The sequence below is a fragment of the Lithobates pipiens genome, unplaced genomic scaffold, assembly GCF_037356315.1.
Source record: "Lithobates pipiens isolate NorthernLeopardFrog02 unplaced genomic scaffold, aLitPip1_a1.2 Scaffold_3, whole genome shotgun sequence".
NCBI classification, from domain to species: Eukaryota; Metazoa; Chordata; class Amphibia; order Anura; family Ranidae; genus Lithobates; species Lithobates pipiens.
In genome coordinates this window covers 274,187,678-274,214,748 of record NW_027507790.1, presented here as the reverse complement: position 1 = coordinate 274,214,748, position 27,071 = coordinate 274,187,678, and the positions used below count along the sequence as shown (strand labels likewise).

Below are 27,071 nucleotides of genomic sequence, written 5' to 3'. Positions count from 1 at the left end.
CTCACATTTGTGTTATATTTCTCTTAGATTTATATGTCACATTCTTACAACTGAAAATATGTATTTCTTTTTGTGTTACAGTGGGTTTACACCCATTATATTTTCACTTTCACTGCAAGCTAATGATTTTTGTTACTAGCGATTTACTGTCACTAGTCCTTGTATTGTGTGTTATATATTTTCATGTGTTATAGTGGGTTTACACTTACCATATTTTCATTATCATTGAGAGCTGGTGATTTATTGCCACCAGTCCTTTCATAGAGTGTTTTCTTTTTAGTTTTTATACACAGATGTTTCCTTTTGTTTGGTTTCATCATTCAACGCTACACAATTTTTTTTTTATATTGCTTTAGACTTTGTTTGAGTGGTAGCAGCTCCTTTTTTTAGTTTGTTTTGGTCTAGCGCAGTTTTTTCCCTTTTTCTCACAGAGAAAATGATGCCCTGTCTGAGGGCTGACCACGTCCACCTTTGCCTGTGAACACATACGCTGCTGGCCCCCTTATGCCACGTACACACGACAATCCGCCAGACTTTGCAGTGGAGGTCCATCAGATTTTCTGAATGAGCGGACTTGCACACTCACGACCACACATGAACGGACTTTCCGGTGGACTAGGTCCAGTGGACAATCCGCCGCGCTTTTGGCGGAAGATCGCCGGCCTTTCCAAATGAGCGGGCTTGCCCACATGCGGCAAAAGAAGAGAAAGCCGGGCTCCTCCGCTAGCAAAAGAGTGGCAAAAGAGCAGAAGATAGTAGGGGAGCCTAGAAAGAAGAAACAGAAAGCACAAGGAAGTCAGAAGAAGACCCTCAAAGTTGGAAGAAGACCCCTGAAGTCGGAAAAAGAACCCCCAGAGCTGCCTAAAAACTACTTTAAAAACCTGTGTAGCGTGTTTTTTTTATTGACACTTTTTCCCTCAGGTGAATGGGTAGGGGTACGATGTACCCCATACTCATTCACGTAGGGTGGGGGCCGGGATCTGGGGGCCCCCTTATTAAAGGGCACTCCCGGATTCTGATAAGCTCCCTGCCCGCAGACCCTGACAACCAATGGCCAGGGTTGTCAGGAAGAGGCCTTTGTCCTCATCAACATGAGGAAAAGGTGCTTTGGGTTGGGCTTTGGGGTGGGGGGCCGCAGGGCGCCCCCTTCCCCAAAGCACCCAACCCACCATGTTGAGGGAATGCGGCCTGGTACGGTTCAGTGGGGGGGGGGGGGCCCGCTCATCCCCATCCCCTTTCCTGACTGGCCAGGCTGTGTGCTCAGATAAGGGTCTGGTATGGACTTTGGGGGACCCCCACTCTGTTTTTCAGCGTAGGGGTTACCCTTAAAACCCATACCAGGCAACGAGACTCGCAAGGTGTCAATCTTGCCAATGGAGGCAGCGAGATTGGCTTGCTTCTCTAGTCCCGTTGTACCTGAAGTCACGTTCAAAATGAACAGACTTTAGTCCTTGTGTGGGCAAGTCCATTCATTTGGAAAGTGCGGCGGAGCAGCATACAGATGAGCGAATTGTCCGCTCGAAAGCTGAGTCCGGCGGACAATTTTGAGTCAAGTCTTCTTTTCTAAGTCCGCTGGACTTTTGGGAAGAAAAAGTCTGCTGGAGCCCACACACGATCGAATTGCCTGGCGGACTCTGGTCCATCGAGAGTGGGTGGATGCTTATTAACAAAATGTAATAAAGTGTAAATGTGTACGTGGATGCACTTTAATCAATGGAATGTGGTGTTTGGTGCACTTTAATTTGAGTATTTACAACAAGAGACACACTTCATGGATACACTATGATATACTGTGTCAAACATGCAGTAATGCACAGAATTATATGGCGTTAAACTTGCAGTAACTCAATGAAATATACTGCATTAAACTTGCAGTAATACAGAGAATGATACAGCGTTAAACTTGCAGTAAGGTACAGAACTATACAGCATTAAACTTGCCGCAACGCACAGAATTTTAAGGCGTTAAACTTGCAGTAACACAATGAAATGTATGGCGTTAAACTTGCAGTAAGGCAATGAAATATACAGCGTTAACCTTGCAGTAATGCACAAAACTATATTTTGTTAAACTTGCAGTAATGCACAGAACTATATTTAGTTAAACTTGCTGTAAAGCACAGAACTATATACATTAAACTTGCAGTAACGCACAGAACTATATTGCGTTAAACTTGCAGTAATGCACAGAACTATATGGCATAAACTTGCAGTAACGCAATGAAATATATGGCATTAAACTTGCAGTAACGCAATAAAATATACAGAGTTAAACTTTCAGTAATGCACAGAACTATACAGTGTTAAACTTGCTGCAATGCACAGAACTTTATGGCATTAAACTTGCAGTAATGCAATGAAATGCATGACGTTAAACTTGCAGTAATGCAATGAAATATACAGCGTTAAACTTGCTGTAACGCCCAGAACAATATTTTGTTAAACTTGCAGTAACGCACAGAACTATATGCATTAAACTTGCAGTAACGCACAGAACTATATGGTGTTAAACTTCAGTAATGCACAGAACTATATGGCGTTAAACTTGCAGTAATGCAATTAAATATATGGCGTTAAACTTGCAGCAGCACAATGAAATATACGTCATTAAACTTGCAGTAATGCACAGAACTATATGGCTTTAAACTTGCAGTAATGCACACAACTTTACGGTGCTAAACTTGCAGTAGCACACAGTACTATATGGAGTTAAACTTGCAATAACGTAATGAAATATATGGCATAAAACTTGCAGTAATGCAATGAACTATGTGGCGTTAAACTTGCAATGATGCACAGAAAAAAAACTGTGTTAAACGGTCATTACACTCATTCTGACTGAACTATCCCTGCATTCACATTAATGTGTGTAAGATGAATGGCGGTCGCACTACACTCACAATGACTGAACTAAACTTCAGTAATGCACAGAACTATATGGCGTTAAACTTGTAGTAATGCAATGAAATATATGGCGTTAAACTTGCAGCAGCACAATGAAATATAAGGCATTAAACTTGCAGTAATGCACAGAACTATATGGCATAAAACTTGCAGTAATGCACACAACTTTCTGGCACTAAACTTGCAGTAACGCACAGAACTATATGGCGTTAAACTTGCAATAGTGCAATGAAATATATGGCATTAAACTTGCAGTAATGCAATGAACTATATGGCGTTAAACTTGCAATGATGCACAGAAAAAAAACTGTGTTAAACGGTCATTACACTCATACTGACTGAACTATCCCTACATTCACACTAATGTAAAGATGAATGGTGATTGCACTACACTCACAATGACTGAACTATCCCTACATTCACACTAATGTAAAGATTAATAGTCGCACTACATTCACAATGACTGAACTATCCCTACATGGACACTAATGTAAAGATGAATGGTGGTCACACTACACTCACAATGACTGAACTTACCCTACATTCACACTAATGTAAAGATGAATGGTCACACTACACTTACACTGAGCTATCCCTAGAAGTAAAACAAAACAATGAAACAAGCCAAGATACAATGAGTATAACTAGGACATTACTAGTCAACCCTTGGGAGTAGAATCAGGTAAAAATTAGAGGAAATGATTAGAGTAGAGCAAAGGTACCCTTAGATGACTAATTAACAAGGCTGGACTAAAGGCTACTGGAGGCGTTTTATTAGTTGGAAGAGAGATAATGAAAGGGGCATAGGTATGAGTCACTTAATTTACTTTAATCTTCCCAGGTGAAGTTGGCTTTTAAGTACCAATCCGTAATCTTCTTCTTTCTTAAAAAATAATTACAGGTATGGCTCTTTTTTCACATAGTTTGGACCATATTTATACATATACCATACCAGTGGGATTCCTGTAGAATCTGGAAATCACTGTCATAGATAACACTACTACAGGTATATCCACTAGCATCTGTGTCATGTACCAAGTGGCTTCCCTGCTGTATTGTGAACACAGGAGGTTGTGACATCATCGCCCAATCTCTTCACTTTATCCAATCATAGAATGTTTTGCAAATGCAACGCAAAACATTCTCTCAATGAGATCCATGTTGAATGGCTGACTGCCTGTGTTCAGAATGCAGCAGGGTAGCCGTTCAGCACAGGAGCCAGAAGCTAGTGTAGATCACTGTAGTAGACACTGCTACAACAATGTTCTCCACTAGCATTCTGGTTACATGCTTCAGCTTCTAGAGCAGTGGTCTTCAAACTGCAGCAGGAGGGCTTGATTGCTATTATCTGGCCCTTTGGGAATTATTTCCTCCACTGTCAGCAACAGTGGGGCATTGTTTCTGCCACTGACACGGACAATGGGACACTATTCCTCCCACTGACCCACTTATTCCTCCAACTGACAACGATTATGGGGGACTATTCCTCCCACTGACACCAATGATGGGGGACTATTCCTCCCATTGACACCAATGATGAGACACTATTCTTCCCCCTAAAAGCAAAGAGGGGACATTGTTTACTCTCACTGACACCAGGGCATTTTCTATTCCTGCTGGCGACAGTCTGCCCCCCCCCCTTTATACAGTAACCTGGACCTTTGTTTAGAAAGTTTGGAAACCCTTGTTCTAGATGGATCCCACAGGTATGCTATAAGTATAGGTACATTGGCCCAAGCTGCCATACCTGGATTTTTTCTTTAAGGACACATATCAATCAGTCCTTGGGATATTAATTGGCTGTTTTTCTCCTCCACGAGAGTTTAAGGCAGTGCCATTATTTTGCACAAAAGGCCACTTCCTGTCCTCTATCAGCATGTGCAATGCCATACAGCATCAGGAGGCAAAGTTGGAATATTAGGAGTTATGCTGCGTATACAAGATCGGACATTCTGACAACAAAATCCATGGGATTTTTTCCAAAGGATGTTGGCTCAAACGTGTCTTGCATGCACACGGTTACAAATGTTGTTGGAAATTCTGAACATCAAGAATGCGGTGACGTACGATGAGCCGAGAAAATTGAAGTTCAATAGCCAGTGTGTCTAATCTGCTTGATTCCGAGCATGCATAGAACTTTATGTGTCAGAACTGTGTACACACGATGGGAATTTCCGACAACAGATTTTGTTTGTTGTCGGAAAATTTGAGATCCAGATCTCAAAAAATGTTGTGTGTCAGAAATTCTAATGGAAAATGTCCAATGGAGTCTACACACAGTCAGAATTTCTGACAAAAAGCTCCCATCGAACATTTTCCGTTGGAAAATCCAACCATGTGTACGCGGCATAAGAGTGTTGGGGTGCTGAAGCTTAGGAGGAGAAGTGTTGGAGTGCTGAAGGTTAGGAGGAGTGTTGGGGCAATGAATGTTAGGAGGAGTGTAGGAATGCTGGCAACAGCAGGAAATATAGTGAAAAGTTTCACTCCTTCATAATACAAGGGGAACATTCCGGTGGATCTACTGCCACCACTCCAGAGGGAGCCCAAGTAGAAGGCTGACTGTAGAAAAGAAAAAACAGAAAGCCATTACTATTTCACGAGTCTAAATACAGAAGACATGGAGAAGTAGGTATTCACACACTTGAAACTGTTTGAAGGCAATGTCCAACAAAAAGGTAAGTAACAATGTGCTTCTTTTACAGGCCAAGCTTAGTTTACAAGGTCATTTTAAGATAATAAAACAGCCAAATGGAACAGTTATGTGCATTATTATTGTAAGTGGAAGAATCATTATATTATCTGCTACTACCTGTGTATTTCAATTGTATGATTTATTTGGAATACGGAATATTTAGCATTGATCCTTCATGAATAGAGTTTATTTTAAAGAAATTCTGTGTCTTGGTTTAGAGTTGCTAAAATAATATGAATAATAGAGGACTAAACTGAACCACTCACAAATAAACTACCTGTACAAACAACTAAAAGTATATAGAAGATGATGTCAGTATATTGAGAACAAAGAGTGATGTATGGTACTGAACTATATAAAAGGAGGGGAGAAAAGCCATCTCATTGTATTGTCATTGTGATACCCATGCTGCAGAGGCCTGTGTCACAATAGACAATTATAGACTCTAATTAAAGAAGAACCCGGAGCTATGGTCATATCTTATACCTACATCTTCCAATTCTGTGTGATCCTGCAATGTATGACACTTTGGAGATCAGGAATGCAGAGTCCGGCCTGTACCCTTCATTATATTCAGGTATTTGATGAGTTCCAATATTTTCAGGATGGAGATTTGATCATTGGAGGAGTTCTCACTGTGAGGTTGAAAGAAGATGATGGTGATTTACCTGAAGAAAAGATATACAGGTATGTAACTTCTTTGCTAGGAAGATAAAAATGTGATCAGGGTGGCAAAGAAAAACAAAGAGGACTTTACAAAATGATTGGAAGAAATGCATGTAATACATGTGATGTAAATATTATAAGAATGTATATAATGGATATAAAATATCTCCTTATTGACATGCAAAGCCAAGATGTCCAGAAAGTGACAGGGGTGGGTGACAGTGACAGGGGGGTGGGGGACAGTGACAAAACTTGTATCAAACTATAACAGTGTCAGGGTGTTGGAGAAGTTGCTTTCTTTAAAGCTGAAGTGTGGGGGATTCCTCCATCCACTCTGTTTGTGTGGATGGAGCGACACAAGCGGAATGTCTGACAGAAAAAGTACGACAGTAGCTTTTCATCATATATTCCAATCACATGTGGGCCTCATCAGACTTTTTTTCGAAAATTCTGATGACCTAGAAATAGAACATGTTTTAAATATTTCCGACGGAACCAATTCCTATCGGGAAAACCGCTCGTCTGTATGCTGTTCCGACGCATGCTCTGAAGCAAGTACGAGACGGAGGCTATTGGCTACTGGCTATTGAACTTACTTTTTTTGTCCCATTGTATGTGTTGTATGTCACTGCGTTCTTGGCGATGATTGTGTGTATGCAAGACAGTTTCAGTGTAAAAATCATCAGAGGGAAAACCGGTCATGTGTATGAGGCATTACTTTTTGTTGTTTTAAAAGTGATCACTTTAAATTTGTCCATAGATGTATATATATATATATATATATATATATATATATATATATATATATATATATATATTTTTTTTTTTTTTTTCCAGAAAATTTTTATTGAGTTTTACAGAATACAAATATAAAATACAAAACAGTTCCAAAAAGGCACATAAAAGAAATGTTTACCGCATTTGCATGGAGTCAATATGCACAAAAAGCCTTACAGTTGCCATCTATTACCAAGCAGTGAACATCGCCGGTACATATCATATACAAGCAGAATATCATAGATAACATCAATAAATCGATGAACACGAAGAATCGTATTAATAATATGCTAGAATCTGCTACATCTGAAACAGAACAAAAAGAAAAAACAAAAAACAGAAAGAAACCAAAGAATTTAACAAATGTAAATGACCAAACAAAGCCAGGGCCTTAGGGCGTGTTTCATCTCCGTACGTCCACCCCTACAGGGAACTTGCTGTGGACGGGAGAAGGGGGGAGAAGGGGAAAAAAATAAAAAGGGGGGGGGGAAACACCCAGTCAGTAAGGGGAGGGAAGGGATATTAAAGTGTTGTCAGGGAAATCTAGTCATATCAGAATAATTCACTCTTAGGGCTACTGAGCTGGTACCGAGTATTCAGTGCTATTTGACCTAAAGTGGGACCAGCAAGACCATATAGTACTAAATTTGTCATATCTGTCATGAGCTTGATGGATGAGTTTCTCCATTTCCTCAATGCGGTCCACTTGCTTAATCCATTCGTTAACAGTAGGGGGCTGGGCCGACCTCCAATGCCTGGGGAGGCATTGAGTGGCTGAATTGATTAGGTGCATTACAAGAGATTTATGATATGATCGCTTCGGGATAGACGTGTGGTGCAACAAAAATTGCGCTGGTGAGAAGTCAGGGGTGTAGGTGGTAATTTTGACGATTAGAGCGTGTACTTCACGCCAGAAAGATGCAATTAGGGGGCAGTCCCACCAGATGTGTAGAAAAGTACCTTCAGCTGAGACACACCGCCAGCATATAGAAGGGATTTGTGGAAATATTTTATGAATTTTGTCTGGCGTGCGGTACCATCTGGAGAATATTTTATATCTGTTTTCCTGAGTTGAAACATTAATTGAGCCCTTATGCATAAATTCAGATATATCGCCCCATTCAGTGGCAGAAAAGGTGTGGGAGAGGTCCGTCTCCCACATCCGTTGAACCTTATGTAAGGGGGCGGTATCCACGTGAAATAGTGCTTTAATCTTCGAGATCAAGTGGGGCTGAGGCTCAGAACCACTGCATAGAGACTCAAAGGGGTGAAGGTCTCGACACCAGTGTGTAGTTGGTCTAGTATGAGTCAGGAAATGTCGAATTTGAAGAAACTTGTAAAATGGAATGTGGAGTTCAGGGAATCTAGAGGACATTTCAGCGAATGAAAGGAGGTTACCATTATTAAAGAAGTCGTGTGCTCTGTATGTGCGGGGATGTAGAGGGTCGTCCAAATTGCAATCACTCATGCCCGCTAAGAAGTCAGGGTTCCCGGACATTGGCGTCATGGGACCATTAATCGTGTTCAGCTGAAGAGCTTGACACGATGTTCGGAAGGCTAGCAGAGTAGGTCCTATCAGCGGGTGTGTGGAGCATGCAGTGGGAAGTGAGGACGGTTTAATCCAGGGAAGGTTCAAAAGAGGAAGGTGCGAAAAGGCCTGCTCAATACGGACCCAATCCTTATTGGCGCTATGTACATGCCAATCTACAATTCTTGTGAGCTGGACAGCCCGATAATAAGTCTTTAAGTCTGGCAAGCCTAGTCCCCCCACCCTTTTTGGGAGAATTAGCTTGTTCCAGCTTAGTCTAGGGGGACGATGAGACCACACGAATGACCTGCACATGCGACTATAAGAGACGAAAAAGGAGGGAGGGAGCTTAATGGGAATAGTTTGTAATAGGTATATCAACCTAGGAAGGACATTGAGTTTCAATATGGCTATTTTTCCAAACCATGAAAATTACCCCTTGTGCCACTGCAAGAGATCATCTTGTAGTTTAAGGAGAATGGGTCTAAAATTACAGTCATATAACCTGGCCAGGTCAGTCGGGATATGAATACCTAAGTATGTCAACGCTGAGGCTTCCCACCTAAAAGGGTAGTTATTTTGACAGAGTGTGACCGTGGCCAAAGGTAGTGTGATGTTTAGGGCTCGGGATTTGTCAAAATTAATTTTTAAATTTGATAGTGTTTGGAAGGTGTTTGAAGGAGGTTAGGAATAGTAGTGATCGGGTCGGTCAGAAAAAGTAGTATATCATCCGCATACGCGGCTATTTTGCAGGATTGGGATTTAATGTCGACTCCTTTAATAGTGGGGTTATCCCTTATCTTTCGAAGAAGGGGTTCTATAGGAAGGATAAATATAAGGGGGGATAGAGGGCAACCTTGTCGCGTGCCGTTGGAGATAGAGAAGGCGTCCGACAGGCGGCCATTGACTCTCAATCTAGCCGTGGGGACCGAGTATAGTACCATAATCATTTGTATAAAGTTGGTTGGAAAGCCAAGGGTCCGAAGCACTGTCTGCATATAGTCCCATGCCACCCTGTCGAACGCCTTCTCCGCGTCCAACGACAAAAAGAAACCCTTCGTGGATGAAGATGTGAGCCAATTATGTATATTGAGGGCCTTAGTGGTGTTGTCCCTAGCCTCCCTCCCAGGGACAAAGCCCACCTGGTCTGTGGAAATCAAATTCGGAAGAAGAGGCAAGATCCGATTCGCCAGGACCTTAGCATAAAGCTTAATGTCCACATTTAATAAAGATATGGGACGGTAGTTAGGAATTAGTGTCGTATCTTTACCTGGTTTAGGGAGTAAGGTAATATGTACCTCCAGGATGTCCGCGTGTCTTACATCGGTAGAGGAGAAGTTGTTAAATGTTTTAACAAAGTTCGGTAGTAGTTGGTCCGAAAAGGCCTTATAGTAGCCTGCAGTAAGGCCATCCGGCCCTGGGCTTTTGCCCGCCTTTAGTTGTTTCAAGGCCGAGGCTACCTCCTCTACAGATATAGGAGAGTCTAGACTCGCCACCTCTTCCGAATCAGGTAGGACGGGGCAGTAGTGGGAAAGGTATTCCTGTATCAGAGCCTGTCTATGCGAGATGCGGTCCGTTGAGGTTTGCGTTGGTAGATTATATAGCTTATGGAAATATGCGACAAATCGTTGCGTTATGATGTCAGAGTCCACTAATGTGTCTCCGGAGGGGGTCTTTATCTCGTGTATGGTATGAGAAGCTTTCTTTTTTTTGTAAGGCTTTCGCTAGCAGCTTCCCAGCTTTATTACCAAACTCGTAAAAAAGTTTGTGCGTTAAGGCAAACTTGCGTTTTACTGTCTTTTGTAATTCTTCTAAAAGGTTTTCTCTAGCCTCAGTGAGAGCCTCCAAACAACTGCTCGCCAAGGAGCGTTTGTGAGCCTTTTCTAAGGTTTGAATACGTGCAGTCAATTCTCTGATACGAGCCGTTTTAAGCTTTTGTCTCTTTGCCGCCAGCGAGATAAACACCCCTCGCATGACACATTTATGTGCTGCCCAGGTTGTGATAGGGTGTACTTCTGTGCTCAAATTTTCTAGAAAGTACTGTTTCATGTTATCAGAGGCGGTCTGTTTATCCACCACGTCTAATAGCAGGGACTCATCTAGGCGCCAAATTGGGATCTGGAATAGGCTTGCTGGAAAGAAAGAGTTAAAGAAATGGGGTGGTGATCTGACAGGATCATAGGGGCGATTGTAGCTCCTTCTAAAAAGGGAAGATCAGCCTGTGTGATAAAGAAATAGTCTAGTCTGGAATATTTGGAGTGAGGAGAAGAGAAAAAAGTATAATCTTTGATGCGTGGATTGAGTGTTCTCCAGGTATCGTGAAGCGTCAATGTTTGTAATTGGGATTTGATCGAGCGAAGGGCTTGGTATGGTAGAGAGGACATACCATTGGAAGTATCCATAATGGGTGATAAGGGAACATTGAAGTCGCCACCCAACACCACCATACCAGATTGAAAAGCCGTCAGTTGGTGTAAAGTGTTACGAAAAAATGTTACCTGTTGTTTGTTAGGGGCATATATATTCGCGATGGTGATGGGTTTGTTAAAGAGCTGTCCTTTGATGAAAATATATCTACCCTGCGTGTCCCGCTGAATATCAGGTACTTGGAAGGGACAGTGTTTGGATATTACAATTGCGACTCCTTTGGATTTTGCCGTGTCGTTCGAAGCATGATATACCGTTGGGTAGTGGTGGTTGCAGAGTTTAGGAATGGAGTCAGATCTGAAGTGGGTCTCTTGTATTAGGGCTATATGCGCTTTAGCCTTATGTAAAGAGAGCAGTAATTGCGATCTCTTTTCGGGTGTGTTAAGCCCCCTAATGTTAACCGAGTACAATGTGAGCTGAGGGTGACTGGGTGGAGTTGGGGGCACACGACTGCGCGACATGACAAAGACAAAAAAAAAAAAAATGTGAGAATACGGGATCGGTTGGATACCAAAGAGCAAGAGGTGCCCACGTCTCTGTCCAGAAACGAGGACACTAGTATACCCTCTAGTGTGGGGGTTAGCCGGGACCGAGCCGAGGTATTATAGTAATGAAATACACCTGTGATGATGAGAGAGGAAACGACACCCCGGGACACCATAGTGTAGTGTATAAAAAGTGAGGGTGGTTAAACCTCGAGAAAGATCATTCGAGCCGATGTCTGGGGACAGTGGGAACCCTATCCGCTCTGCGGAGTAGGTGAGGGAAAGTGAACAAAATATTAAGGTAGTTGCTACCAGGATGTTAGCCGGTGTATAATGCGACCGCAGGATCCTAAATATTTCCAGCGCTTATGGTGAGACCCATTGTAAGCTAAACAATTGTATACAGTATATGAACTACAGAACTCTGCCTGTGGGTACCGTAAGGGTATGTGCAGGAGGGCAGAAACTACAGCTTAATACATTCCTACTACGATACAACCAAATCTGGTAATGTTAGTATAGCATTGACTACATGGCCCTAAGGAAATCTCTACCCCTGTCACCTTCAGGATTACACTCATGTATTGCATCCTGCTCTGTTCGCAGTCCCCGACACCGTCCGTCAAGAGTGAGGCACCCCCTGTCCGAACAGCAGCAGAGCCCGCGAAGGAGAGGCTAGTCCCAAACATACCTAAATAAGCATGATAGAGACAGCGAGTATGGTCAATGGCATGCACGAAAAACACAAATTAAATTAGAACCATAGCGATCTCCAATACCTGCATGGAAAAAAGAAAATGAAAAACAGAAAAACAGAAAAGGTAGATGGTTTCCACAAACAAAACGAGCAGAGTGGGTAACTTGACATCAAACCTTCCGTGGAAGCGTGCTGGAATCTAGTCTGCAGGTCAGAGCATGGAGAAGGCCTCGTGCACCTTCCTAGTTTTTCAACTACGTCCATCAGGCCATAGCACAGAATTGCAATCAGAGACGTGCGTAGATCGTGATGTATAATGGCCCAATCTCGTTCGATAGGGTCCTTGTCATGAGCAAAGCCATTGGAAACAAACAGGCCGCGTTAGGAAGCGGGAATTGAAATTGAGTGGACGACGAGTCAGCAATGCACAGCTGGTCCTAAAGTTCCAAAGTCCAATAGGGCCAGATGGCCGGGGAACTGTGATATGGGTAAAGTAGTTTGTAGTCTGTAGGCCAATGGATCTGATGTATCGAACAACCGGATGATTGTAGGGAGGCATATATTGCCTATGGTAGGAATCGGAGATCACATATCAATGCGTGCACCAGTAGAGAATAATACCCTTGGAGGCAGTCAGGTAACAAAAGCAAGAAAAACAGGTCTTGCAATATATATATATATATATATATATATATATATATATATATATATATATATATATATATATTTGTTTTCACTCAGCCAAGTAGATGGAGGAATCCTCTCCATTGAGACATTATATTCTGGTAGCGAGATTCCCCACTGTCAGAATACATTTTTGTTCTACCAGGCCTCTGCTTTCACAAAAGATATTATGTTCTGGGGGCTTTTAGATAATTTTTTTTAACTAAAAATTAAGATTTAATATTTATGTGGGGAAAAAAATGAGGGAATTAATTAATTAAATTAAATATAGGGGGAATTTTTTTTTTGGAAAGTGTTAGGCCGCGTACACACGGGCGGACTGTTCGCCCAACCTTGTTCGTCAAACAGTACGACCAACAGTCCGCTCAAAATTTGCATTAGCAGACTTGACCACACACGATGAACGAACAGTCCGCTGAAACCGTGCACGATGACATGAACGGCACATACGACGGGACTAGAAAAACGACGTCCTATACACTGCAATGCAACCTTCGGCATGTAAATTCTTTCTGAGCATGCGCGAGACTTAGTTTGACGAACAAGCCTACACACGAGCGGACTGTCCACTCAAACCAAGTTTCAGCGGACTGTCTAATGGGAATTCCGAAAAACTGTTCGTCAGACTGTCCGCTGAAACTGTCCGCTGAAGCCCACACACGAGCGGACTGTCCGCTGAAACACTGTTCAGCGGACAAAGTTGGGCGAACAGTCCGCCCGTGTGTACGCGGCCTTAAGGGCGCTCACACTTTAATCCCAATTGTTCTGTTACCATTCTTTATACACAAATGTGCAATCTGTGCTTTTTTTTTTAAAGCATAGGGCATAGCATCCAGCACAGGGCATAATGAGGGTGTTCCTATACTAAAATTCTGCCGTGTATCACCCACCCAGATTGTTTTCATATTGTTTATGGCTTATGTGTGTTTTGGCCTCTTATGGACCATCCCATTCATATTTACTGTGGCAGGATATTCCTCCCACGTGAAATCACGTACCTGTACGTAATTTCATGCACTGGGTCTGGAGCACGTGCACACGATGCCAGTGACCCACTCCAACTGTGATTGGACACAGCGAGAGAAAATCAGCGAGTCCAGCAGACTTGATGTTCGCTGGCACAGAACAGCGGTCTGCCTATGTAAACAAGGCAGATCACTGTTCTGTGAGAGGGGAAAATGGAGATCTTGTGTTCTCCACATCACACTCTTCCCTGCCACTGTCATTAGTACAGTGAGAGTGTTTTTTTTTTTAGCACTGATCACTAGGGATGAGCCTAATACCCTCCGGTTCAGTTTGTGGCAGAACATGAGAACGGACCAAAAGTTTGTGCGAACATTCGAACACCGTTAAAGTCTATGTGCAAATTTTAAAGGCAAGTTATTGTCCTAAAAAGGGTTTGGGGACCCGGATCCTGCCACAGGGGACATGTATCAATGCGAAAAAAAGTTTTAAAAACTGCATTTTTTTTTCAGGAGCAGTGATTTTAACATCGTAAGCCCTGGACCATTTTGCTGGCCAAAGACCAGACCACTTTTTGCGATTCGGCATTGCGTCGCTTTAACTAAAAATTGCACGGTTGTGCGACATGGCTCCCAAACAAAATTGATGTCTCCCCCCCCATTAGACCCTTCTTTTGGTGGTATTTTATCACCACTGCAGTTTTTGCGCTATAAACAAAAAAAGAGCGACAATTTTGAAATTTTGCTATAATAAATATAAAATATAATTTTATAAAAATATATAAAAAAACTATTTTTTTCCTCAGTTTAAGACGATACATACTCTTCATATTTTTGGTACAAAAAATTGCAATAAGCGTTTATTGTTTTGCATAAAAGTTATGTGTTTACAAAAAAGGGGATAGTTTAATGGCATTTTTTTTTACTAGTAATGGCAGCAATCAGCGATTTTTATCATGACTGCGACATTATGGCGGACACATTGGACATTTTTGACACATTTTTGGGACCATTGTCATTTATACAGCAATCAGTGCTATATAAATGCACTGATTCCTGTGTAAATGACACTGGTAGTGAAGGGGTTAACCCCTAGGTGGCAGTGTAGGGGTTAAGTGTGTCCTGGGGCATGTTTCTAACTGTGGGGGTGCGTGACTCTGTATGACACGTCACTGATCTCTGTTCCCGATGACAGGGAGCAGAGATCAGTGACACTGTCACTAGGCAGAATGGGGAGATGCTTGTTTACATTAGCATCTCCCCATTCTTTATCCTCGTGAGGCAATAGTGGGTATCCCCATGGCGATTGAGTCCACAGGACCCATGATCCGACTCACGGAGGTCCCGACCGTACGCGATGGCACGGCGAAAAATTTTAAGGGACGTACCTGTACACCCATTTGCCTGTCCCAGCCCATTACCAAACCTTTGTGTCTTGTATGGATATTAGGGAAACCCTGCACCCAAATTAAAAAAGAAAAGGCATGGGCCCCCAGGCCTTATATACTCTGAACAGCAGTATACAGGCAGTCCAAACAAAACAAAGACTGTAGGTTTGTTCTTAAGTATAATCTGTTTTTAATTTGGAACAGGTACATTTTGTAAGCGTAGCTCCAGCCAAAGAAAATCTAATTTTAAGCTTTTTGGATAACATAGGGAAGGGTTTGGGGCAGCACAGTGGTGTAGTGGTTAAACGGGCAGAAAAATTGGGCCTTAGGCACTGGTGGTGGGGGTGGTGCCACAACACTGCAATCCCTCACAGATACTCTAGTTGAGCACAGGAACGAGCCCTGCTTTGAAATATTACAGCAAACATTGTAATTACATGCCCCTGTTAAACAGGGGCAGAAAAATTGGGCCTTAGACACTGGTTGTGGTGCCACAACACTACAACCCCTCACAGATACTCTTGTTGAGCGCAGGAGCGAGCCCTGGTATGAAATATTACAGCAAAAATTGTGATGACATGCCCCTGTTAAACAGGGGCAGAAAACATGGGCCTTAGGCACTGGTGCCACAACACTGAAACCTCTCACAGATACTCTAGTTGAGCACAAGAACGAGCACTGCTGCGAAATATTACAGCAAAAAGTCTAATTATACACCCCTGTTAAACAGAGGCAGAAAAAATGGGGCTTAGACACTGGTGGTGGTGCCTTAAACAAAAATGTCCTTAGAAGCTATCAACAGTAACATTGAGGAGAAATAGGATAGTCACTCAGCATAACAGGATAGTCACTCAGCATAGGCAGTCTTCAAGGGATCTCACATTCATAGAAAAATTAATCAGTTAGATCAGCTTCAGGTGCTTGGTAGCTGGTGATCCAAAACTGATTCATTTTTATGAAGGTGAGCCAAACAAATGAGCCTGTGGACAGGCACACTATGTGATCGAATACAAAGCCTCCAGCAGCACTGGATGTGCATTCAGAAAGAACGCTGGATGCAGGACAGGCCAGTAGCTCAATTGCATATTGTGCCAGCTGTGGCCATTGATCCATCTTCAACACCCAGTAACCCAGTGGATTTTTTGGTTGGAAAGGTGTCCAAGTCTGATCTTGCCCCTAGGTATTCCTGCACCATGTAAATCAGACACTGGTGATGGTTGCTGGAACTGAGCAGACCTTGGGGCTGCAGACGACAAAATTGTCTGAACGCATCGGTCAGACGGCCACCTTCTCCACCGCTCCTTCTGTGACTGACCGAAGCCTCACCAACACATTGTCCAGGGGGACTAGGAAATTGTAACCTCCCAGGCTCTGGAAACGCATTGTGCAAACCTTTCTGCAAGGCCTCCTGAAGATGTTTCATCCTCTGCTCCCTCTGCAAAGGCTGGATAAATTCTGAAACCTTACCCTTGTGATGTGGATCAAGAAGAGTTGCCAGCAAGTAATAATTCCTCTCCTTGATACCATGAATTTGAGGGTCCTTTTGCAGGCTTTGCAGGATCAGGGAGGCCATGCAGCAAAGGTTTGCTGAGACATTTTATCCGGAGTCCTCTGGGTCACTAAGGATGACATGATCCGCAGCCACCTCCTCCCAGCCACGTACAAGTCCATGGGTTTCTGGGGACTGAAAATGATCCCTTGAAGACTGCTGATGATGTTGAGTGCAGGCTCCACCTCCATGCTGATACAATCCTCCTCCTCTTCCTGTGTGATCGGCGGACCCGCAGGAATACTGTCTGGATAAAGGAGGCATTGAGAGGTAAGGTAGTCCTCATTGATTGAAGTACTCATTGATGGCCATCTGCTGCATTTGCAGCCACTGCAGCATTGCCAAAGTTGAGTTTCACCTTGTGTACATGTCACAAATGAGGCAGTTCTTGGGCAGGTTGCATTCCTTTTGAAGGTCAGCCAGTCGAGCACTGGCATTATATGATTGGTGGAAATGCTCACGGACTTTCCTGGCCTGCCTCAGGAGATCATGTAAGCTAGATATATGCACAAGAACCACTGCACCACCTAATCAAGGATGTGAGCCAAACAGGGAACATGGGTCAAGTGAGCCTGTTGGAGGGAGGATAGGAGGTTGGTACCATTATTGCAAACCACCATTCCTGGCTGAAGCTGTCACGGCATCAACCACCTTTGAGTCTGCCCCTGCAGAGCTGACAGAATCTCTGCCCCGGTGTGGCTCCTATCCCCTAAACAGATCAATTTAAGCACCGCATGACATCTTTTTGCCTGAGTGCTTGTGTAGCCCCTTGAATGCCTACGGAGCACCTCTGGTTTAGAGGACAAATCTGTAGAGGAAGAAGCCATAGAGGAAGAAGAAGGGGAGGGGGTGGAGAAATCACCACTACTAGAATTTTGGAGCTCCAACAATACTGCACCCTGTCCTGCATCCTTCCCAGCTGCCAGCAGAGTTACCCAGTGCACCGTGAAAGAAACATAACGTCCCATGCCTGCTGGATCCACTGACTGCCCTGTCCAACGAGGCCAAGACATTGCTTCCACATGCTGGTAGGGAGCCGGAATGGCCTTCTGTGAAAAGAAAGGGCATTTGGGAACCTGTCACTGAGGTACCACACATTCCACAAATTCATGAAAGGGGGCAGAGTATACCAGCTGAAAAGGCAGCAGTTGCAGTGCTAGCAATTTAGTCAAGCTAGCATTCAGCCACTGAGCATGTTGATGGCTGGGAATGAATTTCTTTTGACGGCTTGGTAGCTGGGGTAGAGAAATTTGCCTGCTACAATCAGATGTTGGTGTAGCGATAGCAGATTGCCCACAAGTATTTGGCACACCTAATTCTACACCTTCATTCCTCTCAGTGCAGGTTTCTGAGAGGACTAAAGGTATAGTGGGGTTGGAGATCCCAGCTGATGAGGAGCAAGGAGAAGTCCTCCTTGTTATTTGGTGTGGGTCTTTTAAGTACTGTTGCCAACGGACTGCATGGGAGGTCGACATATAACTGGTCAAGCATGTGGTGCCCAAGCGGCTGCTATTTTGGCCATGCTTGATACGCTTCAGACATATGTTGCAAATAACAATGGTACGATCTGCTGCACATGTATCAAAAAAGGCCCACAGCAAAGATTTTTCAAAATACACGGGGAGTCAGCAGCGCCCTGCACATGCGGTGTGATGCAGTCGGGTGGCTGCCCTTAAGCTGGCCCCTGGAGGGCATCCTGCCTCATTGGAGATGTGCCTCCCCCTCCTCTCTTCTATAAGGCACCCACGTAGAATCAGCGACCTTATCACCCCCTCCCTCCTCATCACTGGAGCAAACCTGGCAGGATGCTGCAGCTGGGGGAACATGACTGCCAGTTTCTTGTCCTTCTTGGGCACTCTCTCTCTCTGGGCTCAGGTTACTGCCTTCCTCAAACCGGGTACTAACATGGGAACCTTCATAATGCTGCGTATTCACTTGCAGCATGTACCTGACACCGTGGTCAAACAGTTCAGGGGACTCCTCTGTGCATGATGGTGGGGCTAGGGAAGGAGTGACTGATGACATTGAGCTGATAGAATAGGCCACATTGGCAGCTGCATTGGTAGGCAAACTACTTTGAGATGGGTGACAGAGGATGAGGAATAGGGATGAGCCGAACACCCTTGGTTCGGTTTGCACTTGAACCTACGAACGGACCGAAAATTTGTGCAAACTTTAGAACCCCCGTTAAAAACAATGGGACTCGAACAATCAAAACCAAAAGTGCTAATTTTAAAGGCTAATATGCAAGTTATTGTCCTAAAAAGGGTTTGGGGACCCGTGTCCTGCCCCAGGGGACATGTATCAATGCAAAAAAAGTTTTAAAAACTGAAATTTTTTTGGGAGCAGTGATTTCAATGATGCTGGAAGTGAAAAATAAAAACAAGTGAAATATTCCTTTAAATATCGTACCTGGGGGGTGTCTATAGTATAGAACAGTCCCTGCACAAAATTACATTTTTAAAGGAATAAAAGTAATTTAAAACTGCTTGCGGCTTTAATGGGGAACCCCACACCAAAATAAAAAAATAAAAAAGGCGTGGGGCCTATATAATCTGAAAAGCAGTATACATTTGGTGCAAACAAGACAGGGACTGTAGGTTTGTTGTGTTAAGTAGAATCTGTTTGTAATTTTGAACTGGTACATTTTTAAAGTGTAGCTCTAGCCAAAAAATCTATTTCTATTTCTAGCCTTTTGGAAAACATAGGGAAGGGTTATCACCCCTGTAACATTTGTTTTGCTGTCTGGGCACCTCTTCAGAAGATTTCACCTGACTTTCTGTCCCAATGACAAATGTTTTTTGAAAATTTGGGGTTTTTAGTGAAACAAGGATTTGTAATGAAGCATCAGTGGAGAGGAGACACGTTTTTCCCATATCAACTCTTAGCCCTTGTACACACGGTCGGACATTCCGAAAATGTCCGATAAGACCGTGTTGTCGGATAATTCGACAGTGTTTGGGCTCCATCGGACTGTTTTTCCGTCGGAATATCCGACGGACCAAGTTTGAGAGCTTGGCTATAAGACTTTCTGACAACATGATTCGATTGCGTCAGTTCCGATCGTGTGTAGCCTAGTCTGACGGACAAGGTGCCACGCATGCTCACAATAAAATTCTGAGACGGAAGCGATCGGTCAGGTAAAACTACAGCACATTCGTCACACTGCAATGTTAAAAATTCTTTAATGGAGCGCATTCTCTTTTTCTTTATAATGCTACAAGAATGAAGTTGTTTTGCTGCTCATATTCACACACACTTCTCCCAAACGTATTTCTTTATTCTTTTTCCGTATTTCATCAATACAACATTTTAATTTGTCACATCTCCCCAATCATTTTTTTGTTTTTGTTTTTAAATTTTGTGGTTGATTTTTAAACAAAATCTCCTTTTTTTGTCAGTTTGCTCATCTTTGCAATTTTTTTTTATATGTTTTGTGTGTCAACTTACCACAACAAATTATCTTTTCATTTTATTGTTTTCTTTTTTAATCTAGAGGAGGTTGTTTGGTGTTGGTGCCCCTTGTTATTAATTTGACTTTGTATTTTTGAAATATACCTGCCTACTCACAAATAAACTGGCCTTTTGGAAGTAAAACACATAGACAAGTATTTCTTCAACCAAAAAAACCTTTTATTTAGGTGTCAGTAACAAATAAAGAGGGAGGCAGCGCTGGAGAAACTGGGGAGATTAGCAAAGCCTTTGCCCCCCAGGGCACACATCAACTATTTAACCACTTCAGCCCCAGACCAATAAACAGCTTAAGGACCAGAGGTCTTTTTACAACTTCGCACTGCACTGCTTTAACTAATAATTGTGCAGTCATGCAATGTTGTACCCAAATGAAATTTGCGTCCTTTTCTTCCCACAAATAGAGCTTTCTTTTGATGGTATTTGATTGCCTCTGCGATAATTATTTTTTGCGATATAAATGGAAAAAGACCGAAAATTTTGAGAAAAAATTATATTTTCTACTTTTTGTTATAAGAAAAATCGAATAAACTAAATTTTAGTCAAACATTTAGGGCAAAATGTATTCAGCCACATGTCTTTAGTAAAGAAAATGTCAATAAGCGTATATTTATTGGTTTACGCAAAAGTTATAGCGTCTACAAACTAGAGTACATTTTCTGGAATTTACACAGCTTTTAATTTACGACTACCTATCTAATTTCTTGAGGTGCTAAAATGGCAGGGCAGTACAAACCACCCCCCAAATGACCCAATTTTGGAAAGTAGACACCCTAAGGAAGTTGTGGAGAGGCATGTTGAGCCCATTGAATATTTTTTTTTTTGTCCCAAGTGATTGAATAATGACACAAAAAAAAAAAAAAGTTTACAAAAAGTTGTCACTAAATGATATATTGCTCACACATGCCATAGTTATATGTGGAATTGCACCCAAAAATATATTCTGCTGCTTCTCCTGAGTATGGGAATACCACATATGTGGGACTTTTTGGGAGTCTAGCCGTGTATGGTACCTCAAAATCCAATCACTGCCTTCAGGATTTCTAAGGGTGCATTTTTTGATTTCACTCCTCACTACCTATCACAGTTTCGAAGGCCATAAAATGCCAAAATAACACAAAACCCCCCCAAATGACCCCATTTTGGAAAGTAGACACCCCAAGGAAGTTGTGGAGAGGCATGTTGAGTCCATGAAATATTTTATATTTTGCCACAAGTTGCAGGAATTTAAAACATTTTTTTTTTTTTCACAAAGTTGTCACTAAATGATATATTGCTCACACATGCTATGGGCAAAAGTCAAATTACACCCCAAAATAAATTCTGCTGCTTCTCCCGAGTATGGGGATACCACATGTGTGGGACTTTTTGGGAGCCTAGCCACGTACGGGACCCCGAAAACCAAGCACTGCCTTCCGGATTTAAATATAAAATGCTACCAAAAAACTGTTAGCGATCTCAGGGATCAGGCCTGACTCTGCGATCGCTGCAGTTATGTGTTTAGTGTTTTGTAAGTGACAGTGATCGATCAATACTGCACTTGGTTGGGCTGGGCAGAGGGGCAAAACGCAGGTGCTAGCAGGTATCTGGGCTGATCCCGCTAACAATGCGTTTTTTTGGAACCCTAAACTGCTGGGGATGCTAGTATAGATCTGATCAGATCAGATATTGATCTGTTCAGATTCGATACCACTACGGGAGGTTTATGCTTTGCGTGTGGGTGTTAGTGGTACTGGCACTAACCTAGCGCTACCTGTGGCGATGCAGACCCTGACCCTAAAACCTAATTGACATCACCCGCCAGGTGATCAGGGGGTTAAACCTTTATTGGGTAATAAATGGTGGGTGCCCTGATGCTATAAAAAGCAAACTAACCAGAGTCACCCTTAACACTTATACGGTGATCACTGGTGAAAGGGTTAACTAGGGGCAATCAGGGGGTTCAAATTTTTATTAGGTAGTATATGGGGTACCTAGCGCTATATAAAAACCTGACGGGGAACCTAAATAACTAACTGGCTAACCAGCGTCACCAGTGACACTTATACTGTGATTGCTGGTGAAAGGGTTAACTAGGGGCAATCAGGGGGTTAAAACCATTATTGGGTAGTATATGGGGGTACCTAACGCTATAAAAACCTGGCGGTGAACCTAAAAAAATAACTAGCTACCTAGAGGCACTAGTGACACTAATGCAGCGATCAGAAAAACGATTGCTTAGTGACACTGGCAAAAGGGGGTGAAAGGGTTAACTAGGGGCAATCAGGGGGTTAAAACCATTATTGGGTAGTATATGGGGGTACATAGCGCTATAAAAACCTGGCGGTGAACCTAAAAAAATAACTAGCTACCTAGCGACACTAGCGACACTAATGCTGCGATCAGAAAAACGATTGCTTAGTGACACTGGCAAAAGGGGGTGAAAGGGTTAACTAGGAGCAATCAGGGGGTTAAAACCATTATTGGGTAGTATATTGGGGTACCTAGCGCTATAAAAAACCTGGCGGTGAACCTAAAAAAATAACTAGCTACCTAGCGACACTAATGCAGCGATCAGAAAAATGATCGCTTAGTGACACTGGCAAAAGGGGGTGAAAGGGTTAACTCTAGGGGCAATCAGGGGGTTAAATCTTTATTGGGGGGTGATAGGGGGCTACCCTGGACCTAACACTAACTGCCCTGACAGTTTTTACTGTTACAACTGACACTGAATGCAGTGATCAGTAAATAAATGATCACTGAAATCAGTGACACTGTGACTGGGGGGGGGGGATCGGGGGGCGATCGGGGGGGGTTTGTGTGCCTGTGTGTGCCTACATGTCAGTGTAGTGTTTTGGTGCACTTACTTTGTCTTCTCCTCGTAGTCCGGTCAAGAAGACCGCCCCGAGGAGAATGACATCACTTCCTCCCTGCCTGTGTATACAATACACAGTGGGAGGAAGCTTCTCATTCGCCAGGAGCGATCGAGAGGGGGTGGCCAGAAACCAACAGCCATCCCCTCATCTTGGATCGCTCCTGAAGCGAACCGGACCGCCGTATCCAGCGGGACCCCCACCCGCTGGAAGGCAGGCACGTACATGTACGTGCTTGTGCCTGCCTGTGCCATTGCGATGACGTACAATGGCAATACGGCGGTCCTTAAGTGGTTAAATGCAAAAATTGGTGGGCAGAGGAGTACATATCTGAGGGAGAGCAGTCTGGTCCTGAAGTCCAAGAAACCGCAGCAGATGACATCTATGTTCCCAGGATGTGGTACAACAAGAGGCTGCATTTTCCACCAGACCAGACTGAACCCAGGTTATCACACTCTGGTCTTCCTTCCACGCTTTCTTCCAGGCTGTGGCTGTGATGCTGGAGGTGTGGCAGAAGGAGAAGGAGGAGGAGGAGCATGGTCCAAATCACACAAGTGTGTTGCTTGTGTGATTTGGCCCAACAACCCCTTGTTGAGGATGTGTATGATGAGCTCCTCATACAAGATCTGTTGCCCCTCCTCCATTTGCTGGAGTTTGCAGGCAGCCAAGGTGGCAAATGCCTCTTGATATGTGGGGGTGGCTTTGAGGGCCGATGAAGCCTCCCCGGTGAGCTTCAGAGCTGACTTCTCCACATTCCTCCCCTTTCTGGCCCTTTTGTGTAGAAGGCGGAGGGGAGGGACTTGGGATTCAGGCCGGCTACTCCGCCTGCCCACTGCTTGGCTTCCGCTTACCCCTGCCTCCTCCTGGCTGCCACTTTCCACAGCCACCTCCTGGCTGCTGCATTCCACACCCTCCTCTTCCTGACTGAGGTCTTCCTGTGTATGAAAAAGGGAAATAGTTTTAGTTTTTGGTTCATCAAACACACACAATTTTCAGCTCAAGACTGTTGCAAATTGTTAACAAATAGAAAAGACTATCATTCTGAGCCCAGCATTTTTCATTCTTGGCCCAAAGGTTTTGGCCACTACTGTCTATTGATATGTGCAACACTTTCTAAAATCAGCAATTAGTGAGCAAAAATCAAGTTAACATCATTCATTTTTACTCCCAAAATATGTAGAACAATACTATACCTGGCTCAAGCTGGGCTCCTCCAGTTCTTCCTGAGTGGAAGGCCCAGGTTGGATGTTGGAAGACTCAGCAGGAGTGGAATGTAGCGTAGAAGGAAGCATGGAAGGAAGGGTAGAGAGGGATTCCCTGACATCAGCCTGGTCTGACAGAAAATGCAGCCTGTCATAATACCACAGCCTGGGGACATAAACGTCATCTGCTGCAGCTCCAGTTTGCATGGACTTCAACATCTTCTTCCGCTCCCTCAGATATGTACTCCTGAGGCCACCAATTTTCGTTTTTAAATAGTTTATGTCTGCCCTGGGGACCACCGGCTTCACAAACTCAACCAGTTTCTACATCACTGCCTGCCTCTTTAATTTGTTACTGTAGTGTGGATGCGTAGATTGCCACAGACAGGGCAGCTCCCTGTAGTTATCGATGAACAGAGGGAGGAAACTATGGTCGTTAAACTCATCCATATTCTCTGCAAGACACAACATAAGACAAACCCTTATGTCAGGCTAAACTCAACTAAATCTTGTCCCAATGCAGGCCTCAATCTAGAAGCAGTATAGGCTAGTGATGTACAAAGTTAAAAATTGTACCTTCGTTTGCATGATCGGCGCATCAGCTTCTCCCTCTGTTCACAGATCGTACGTACGACACACGCGCGTTGCGTTTTATATACAGAAAATCCTCTCGCCCCTGGCGTTCTTTCTAGACTATTCCCCGTCCCTTCTCTTTTGGCACAGTGGGGAGAGCACATGGTGGAGACACAGCAGGGGCATGCTAATTCCACTAACGAGGAGGAGGACGAGGAAAGCCTGCAGCTAGAAAAGTCCCGATCCCAGGGGAGAAGATTTAGGCCGCGTACATACGGGCGGACTGTTCGCCCAACTTTGTCCGCTGAACAGTGTTTCGGCGGACAGTCCGCCCGTGTGTGGGCTTTCAGCGGACAGTTTCAGCGGACAGTTTGACGAACAAGGTTTTTCGGAATTTCCGAAAAACTGTCCGCTGAAACCTGGTTTCAGCGAACAGTCCGCTCGTGTGTAGGCTTGTTCGTCAAACTAAGTTCCGCGCATGCCCAGAAAGGATTTACACGCCGAAAGTTATAATGCAGTGTATAGGACGTCGTATTTTTCGTCCCGTCGTACGTGCCGTTCACGTCATCGCGCACGGTTTCAGCAAACTGTTCGTTCGTCGTGTGTGGCCATGTCCGTCCATGCTAATTTTGAGCGGACTGTTTGCCGAAACTGTTTGACGGACAAAGTTGGGCGAACAGTCCCCGCGTGTGTACGCGGCCTTAAGGCCTCAAATATGTATTTTTGGAGAGATGTTGGAGATGGTGGACATATTGAAGAGGAACGACTATGATGGGAAGTATGGACCTTACCCACACCCAAATGTTAGAAAGGCCAGGTTAATGACTAAAGTTGTGAAGAGTCTTCAGAAGAATTTTGGGGTACCAACGATCCAAGGATCAACTGAGGAAACGCTGATCAGACTTGAAACTGAGGGAGCATGATCAGTACAGAAGGATCAAGCGAGTTCTTCAAAAAAGTAAGTAGTTGTCGTGTGTTCATATTATTATTATTGCTTGCATACTGCTCCATGTGCTTTGATTTAATGTTGTACAGTTTAACCACTTGGGATCCGCGCTATTGCAAAATGACGGCAACAGCGCGGACCCACATTTCCAGGACTACGTCTATTGACGTAGTCCCGGTTACGAGCGGCCTGCGCGCCCCCTGAGGGGCGCGCGCGGCGCGCTCTGTGATCGGCGAGTCCGTGAGACTCGCCTGATCACCGATCCGTGTAAGGGGTCGATCCCGACCCCTTATCACGTGATCAGCTGTCAGCCAATGACAGCTGATCATGTGATAAAACGGAGCCGGTAATCGGCTAGTATTCCTCCTCGCGCTGACAGCGCGAGGAGAAAAAAAAAAGCCGATCGCCGGCGGCCGTGTTCGGGACATCAGTCCCGATCACGGCCAGCAATTTAAACGGACACCTGCCCCCTGCCAGTGCCCACCTGCCACCCGCAGTGCCATCCTGAAATAAAGTAAGTGCCCCCCTGTCAGTGCCACCCAGCAGTGCCCATAGTGCCCACAGTGCCACCCAGCAGTGCCCACAGTGCCACCCAGCAGTGCCCACAGTGCCACCCACAGTGCCACCCAGCAGTGCCACCCACAGTGCCACCCAAAATCTGCCTCAAAGGTGCTGCACCCCAGTGCCGCCCATCAGTGCCCAGCAGTGCCGCCCATCAGTGCCCAGCAGTGCCGCCCATCAGTGCCCAGCAGTGCCACCTATCAGAGCCACCTATCAGTGCCACCTATCAGTGCCCATCAGTCCCATCTATCTGTGGTACCTATCAGTGCCCATCCGTGCCACCCATCCGTGCCACTTATCCGTGCCACCCATCCGTGCCATCTTATCTGTGCCCATCTTTGCCCATCAGTGCCGCCTTATCTGTGCCCATCGGTGCCGCCTTATCTGTGCCTATTAGTGCCGCCTTAACTATGCCTATCAGTGCCCACCAGTGCAGCCTATCAGTGCCCACCAATGCAGCCCATCAGTGCCCACCAATGCAGCCCATCAGTGCCCACCAATGCAGCCTATCAGTGCCGCCTAATCAGCGCACTTCAATGAAGGAGAAAAATGACCCGTTTGCAAAATTTTATAACAAACTATTAAAACATGATTTTTTTTTTTTTTTTTTTTTGCATCTTTTTTTGTTTGTTTAGCAAAAAATAAAACTCCGAGCTGTAACTAAATACCACCAAAAGAAAGCTCTATTTGTGGGAAAAAAATGATAA

The 27,071-nt window shown here is 44.1% G+C and overlaps 1 protein-coding gene across 1 annotated transcript in view; it reads left to right on the top strand.

Annotated features, from left to right (window-relative positions):
* The first annotated feature begins 5,997 nt into the window (after window positions 1–5,997).
* LOC143941159 (vomeronasal type-2 receptor 26-like) overlaps window positions 5,998–27,071 on the top strand; it is a 142,636-nt gene continuing 121,562 nt past the window's right edge. Inside the window, exon 1 of the mRNA XM_077463185.1 lies at window positions 5,998–6,283. Coding sequence (XP_077319311.1) covers window positions 6,066–6,283 — 218 coding nt within the window. The 5' untranslated portion in view covers window positions 5,998–6,065. The remainder of the gene's footprint in view (window positions 6,284–27,071) is intronic.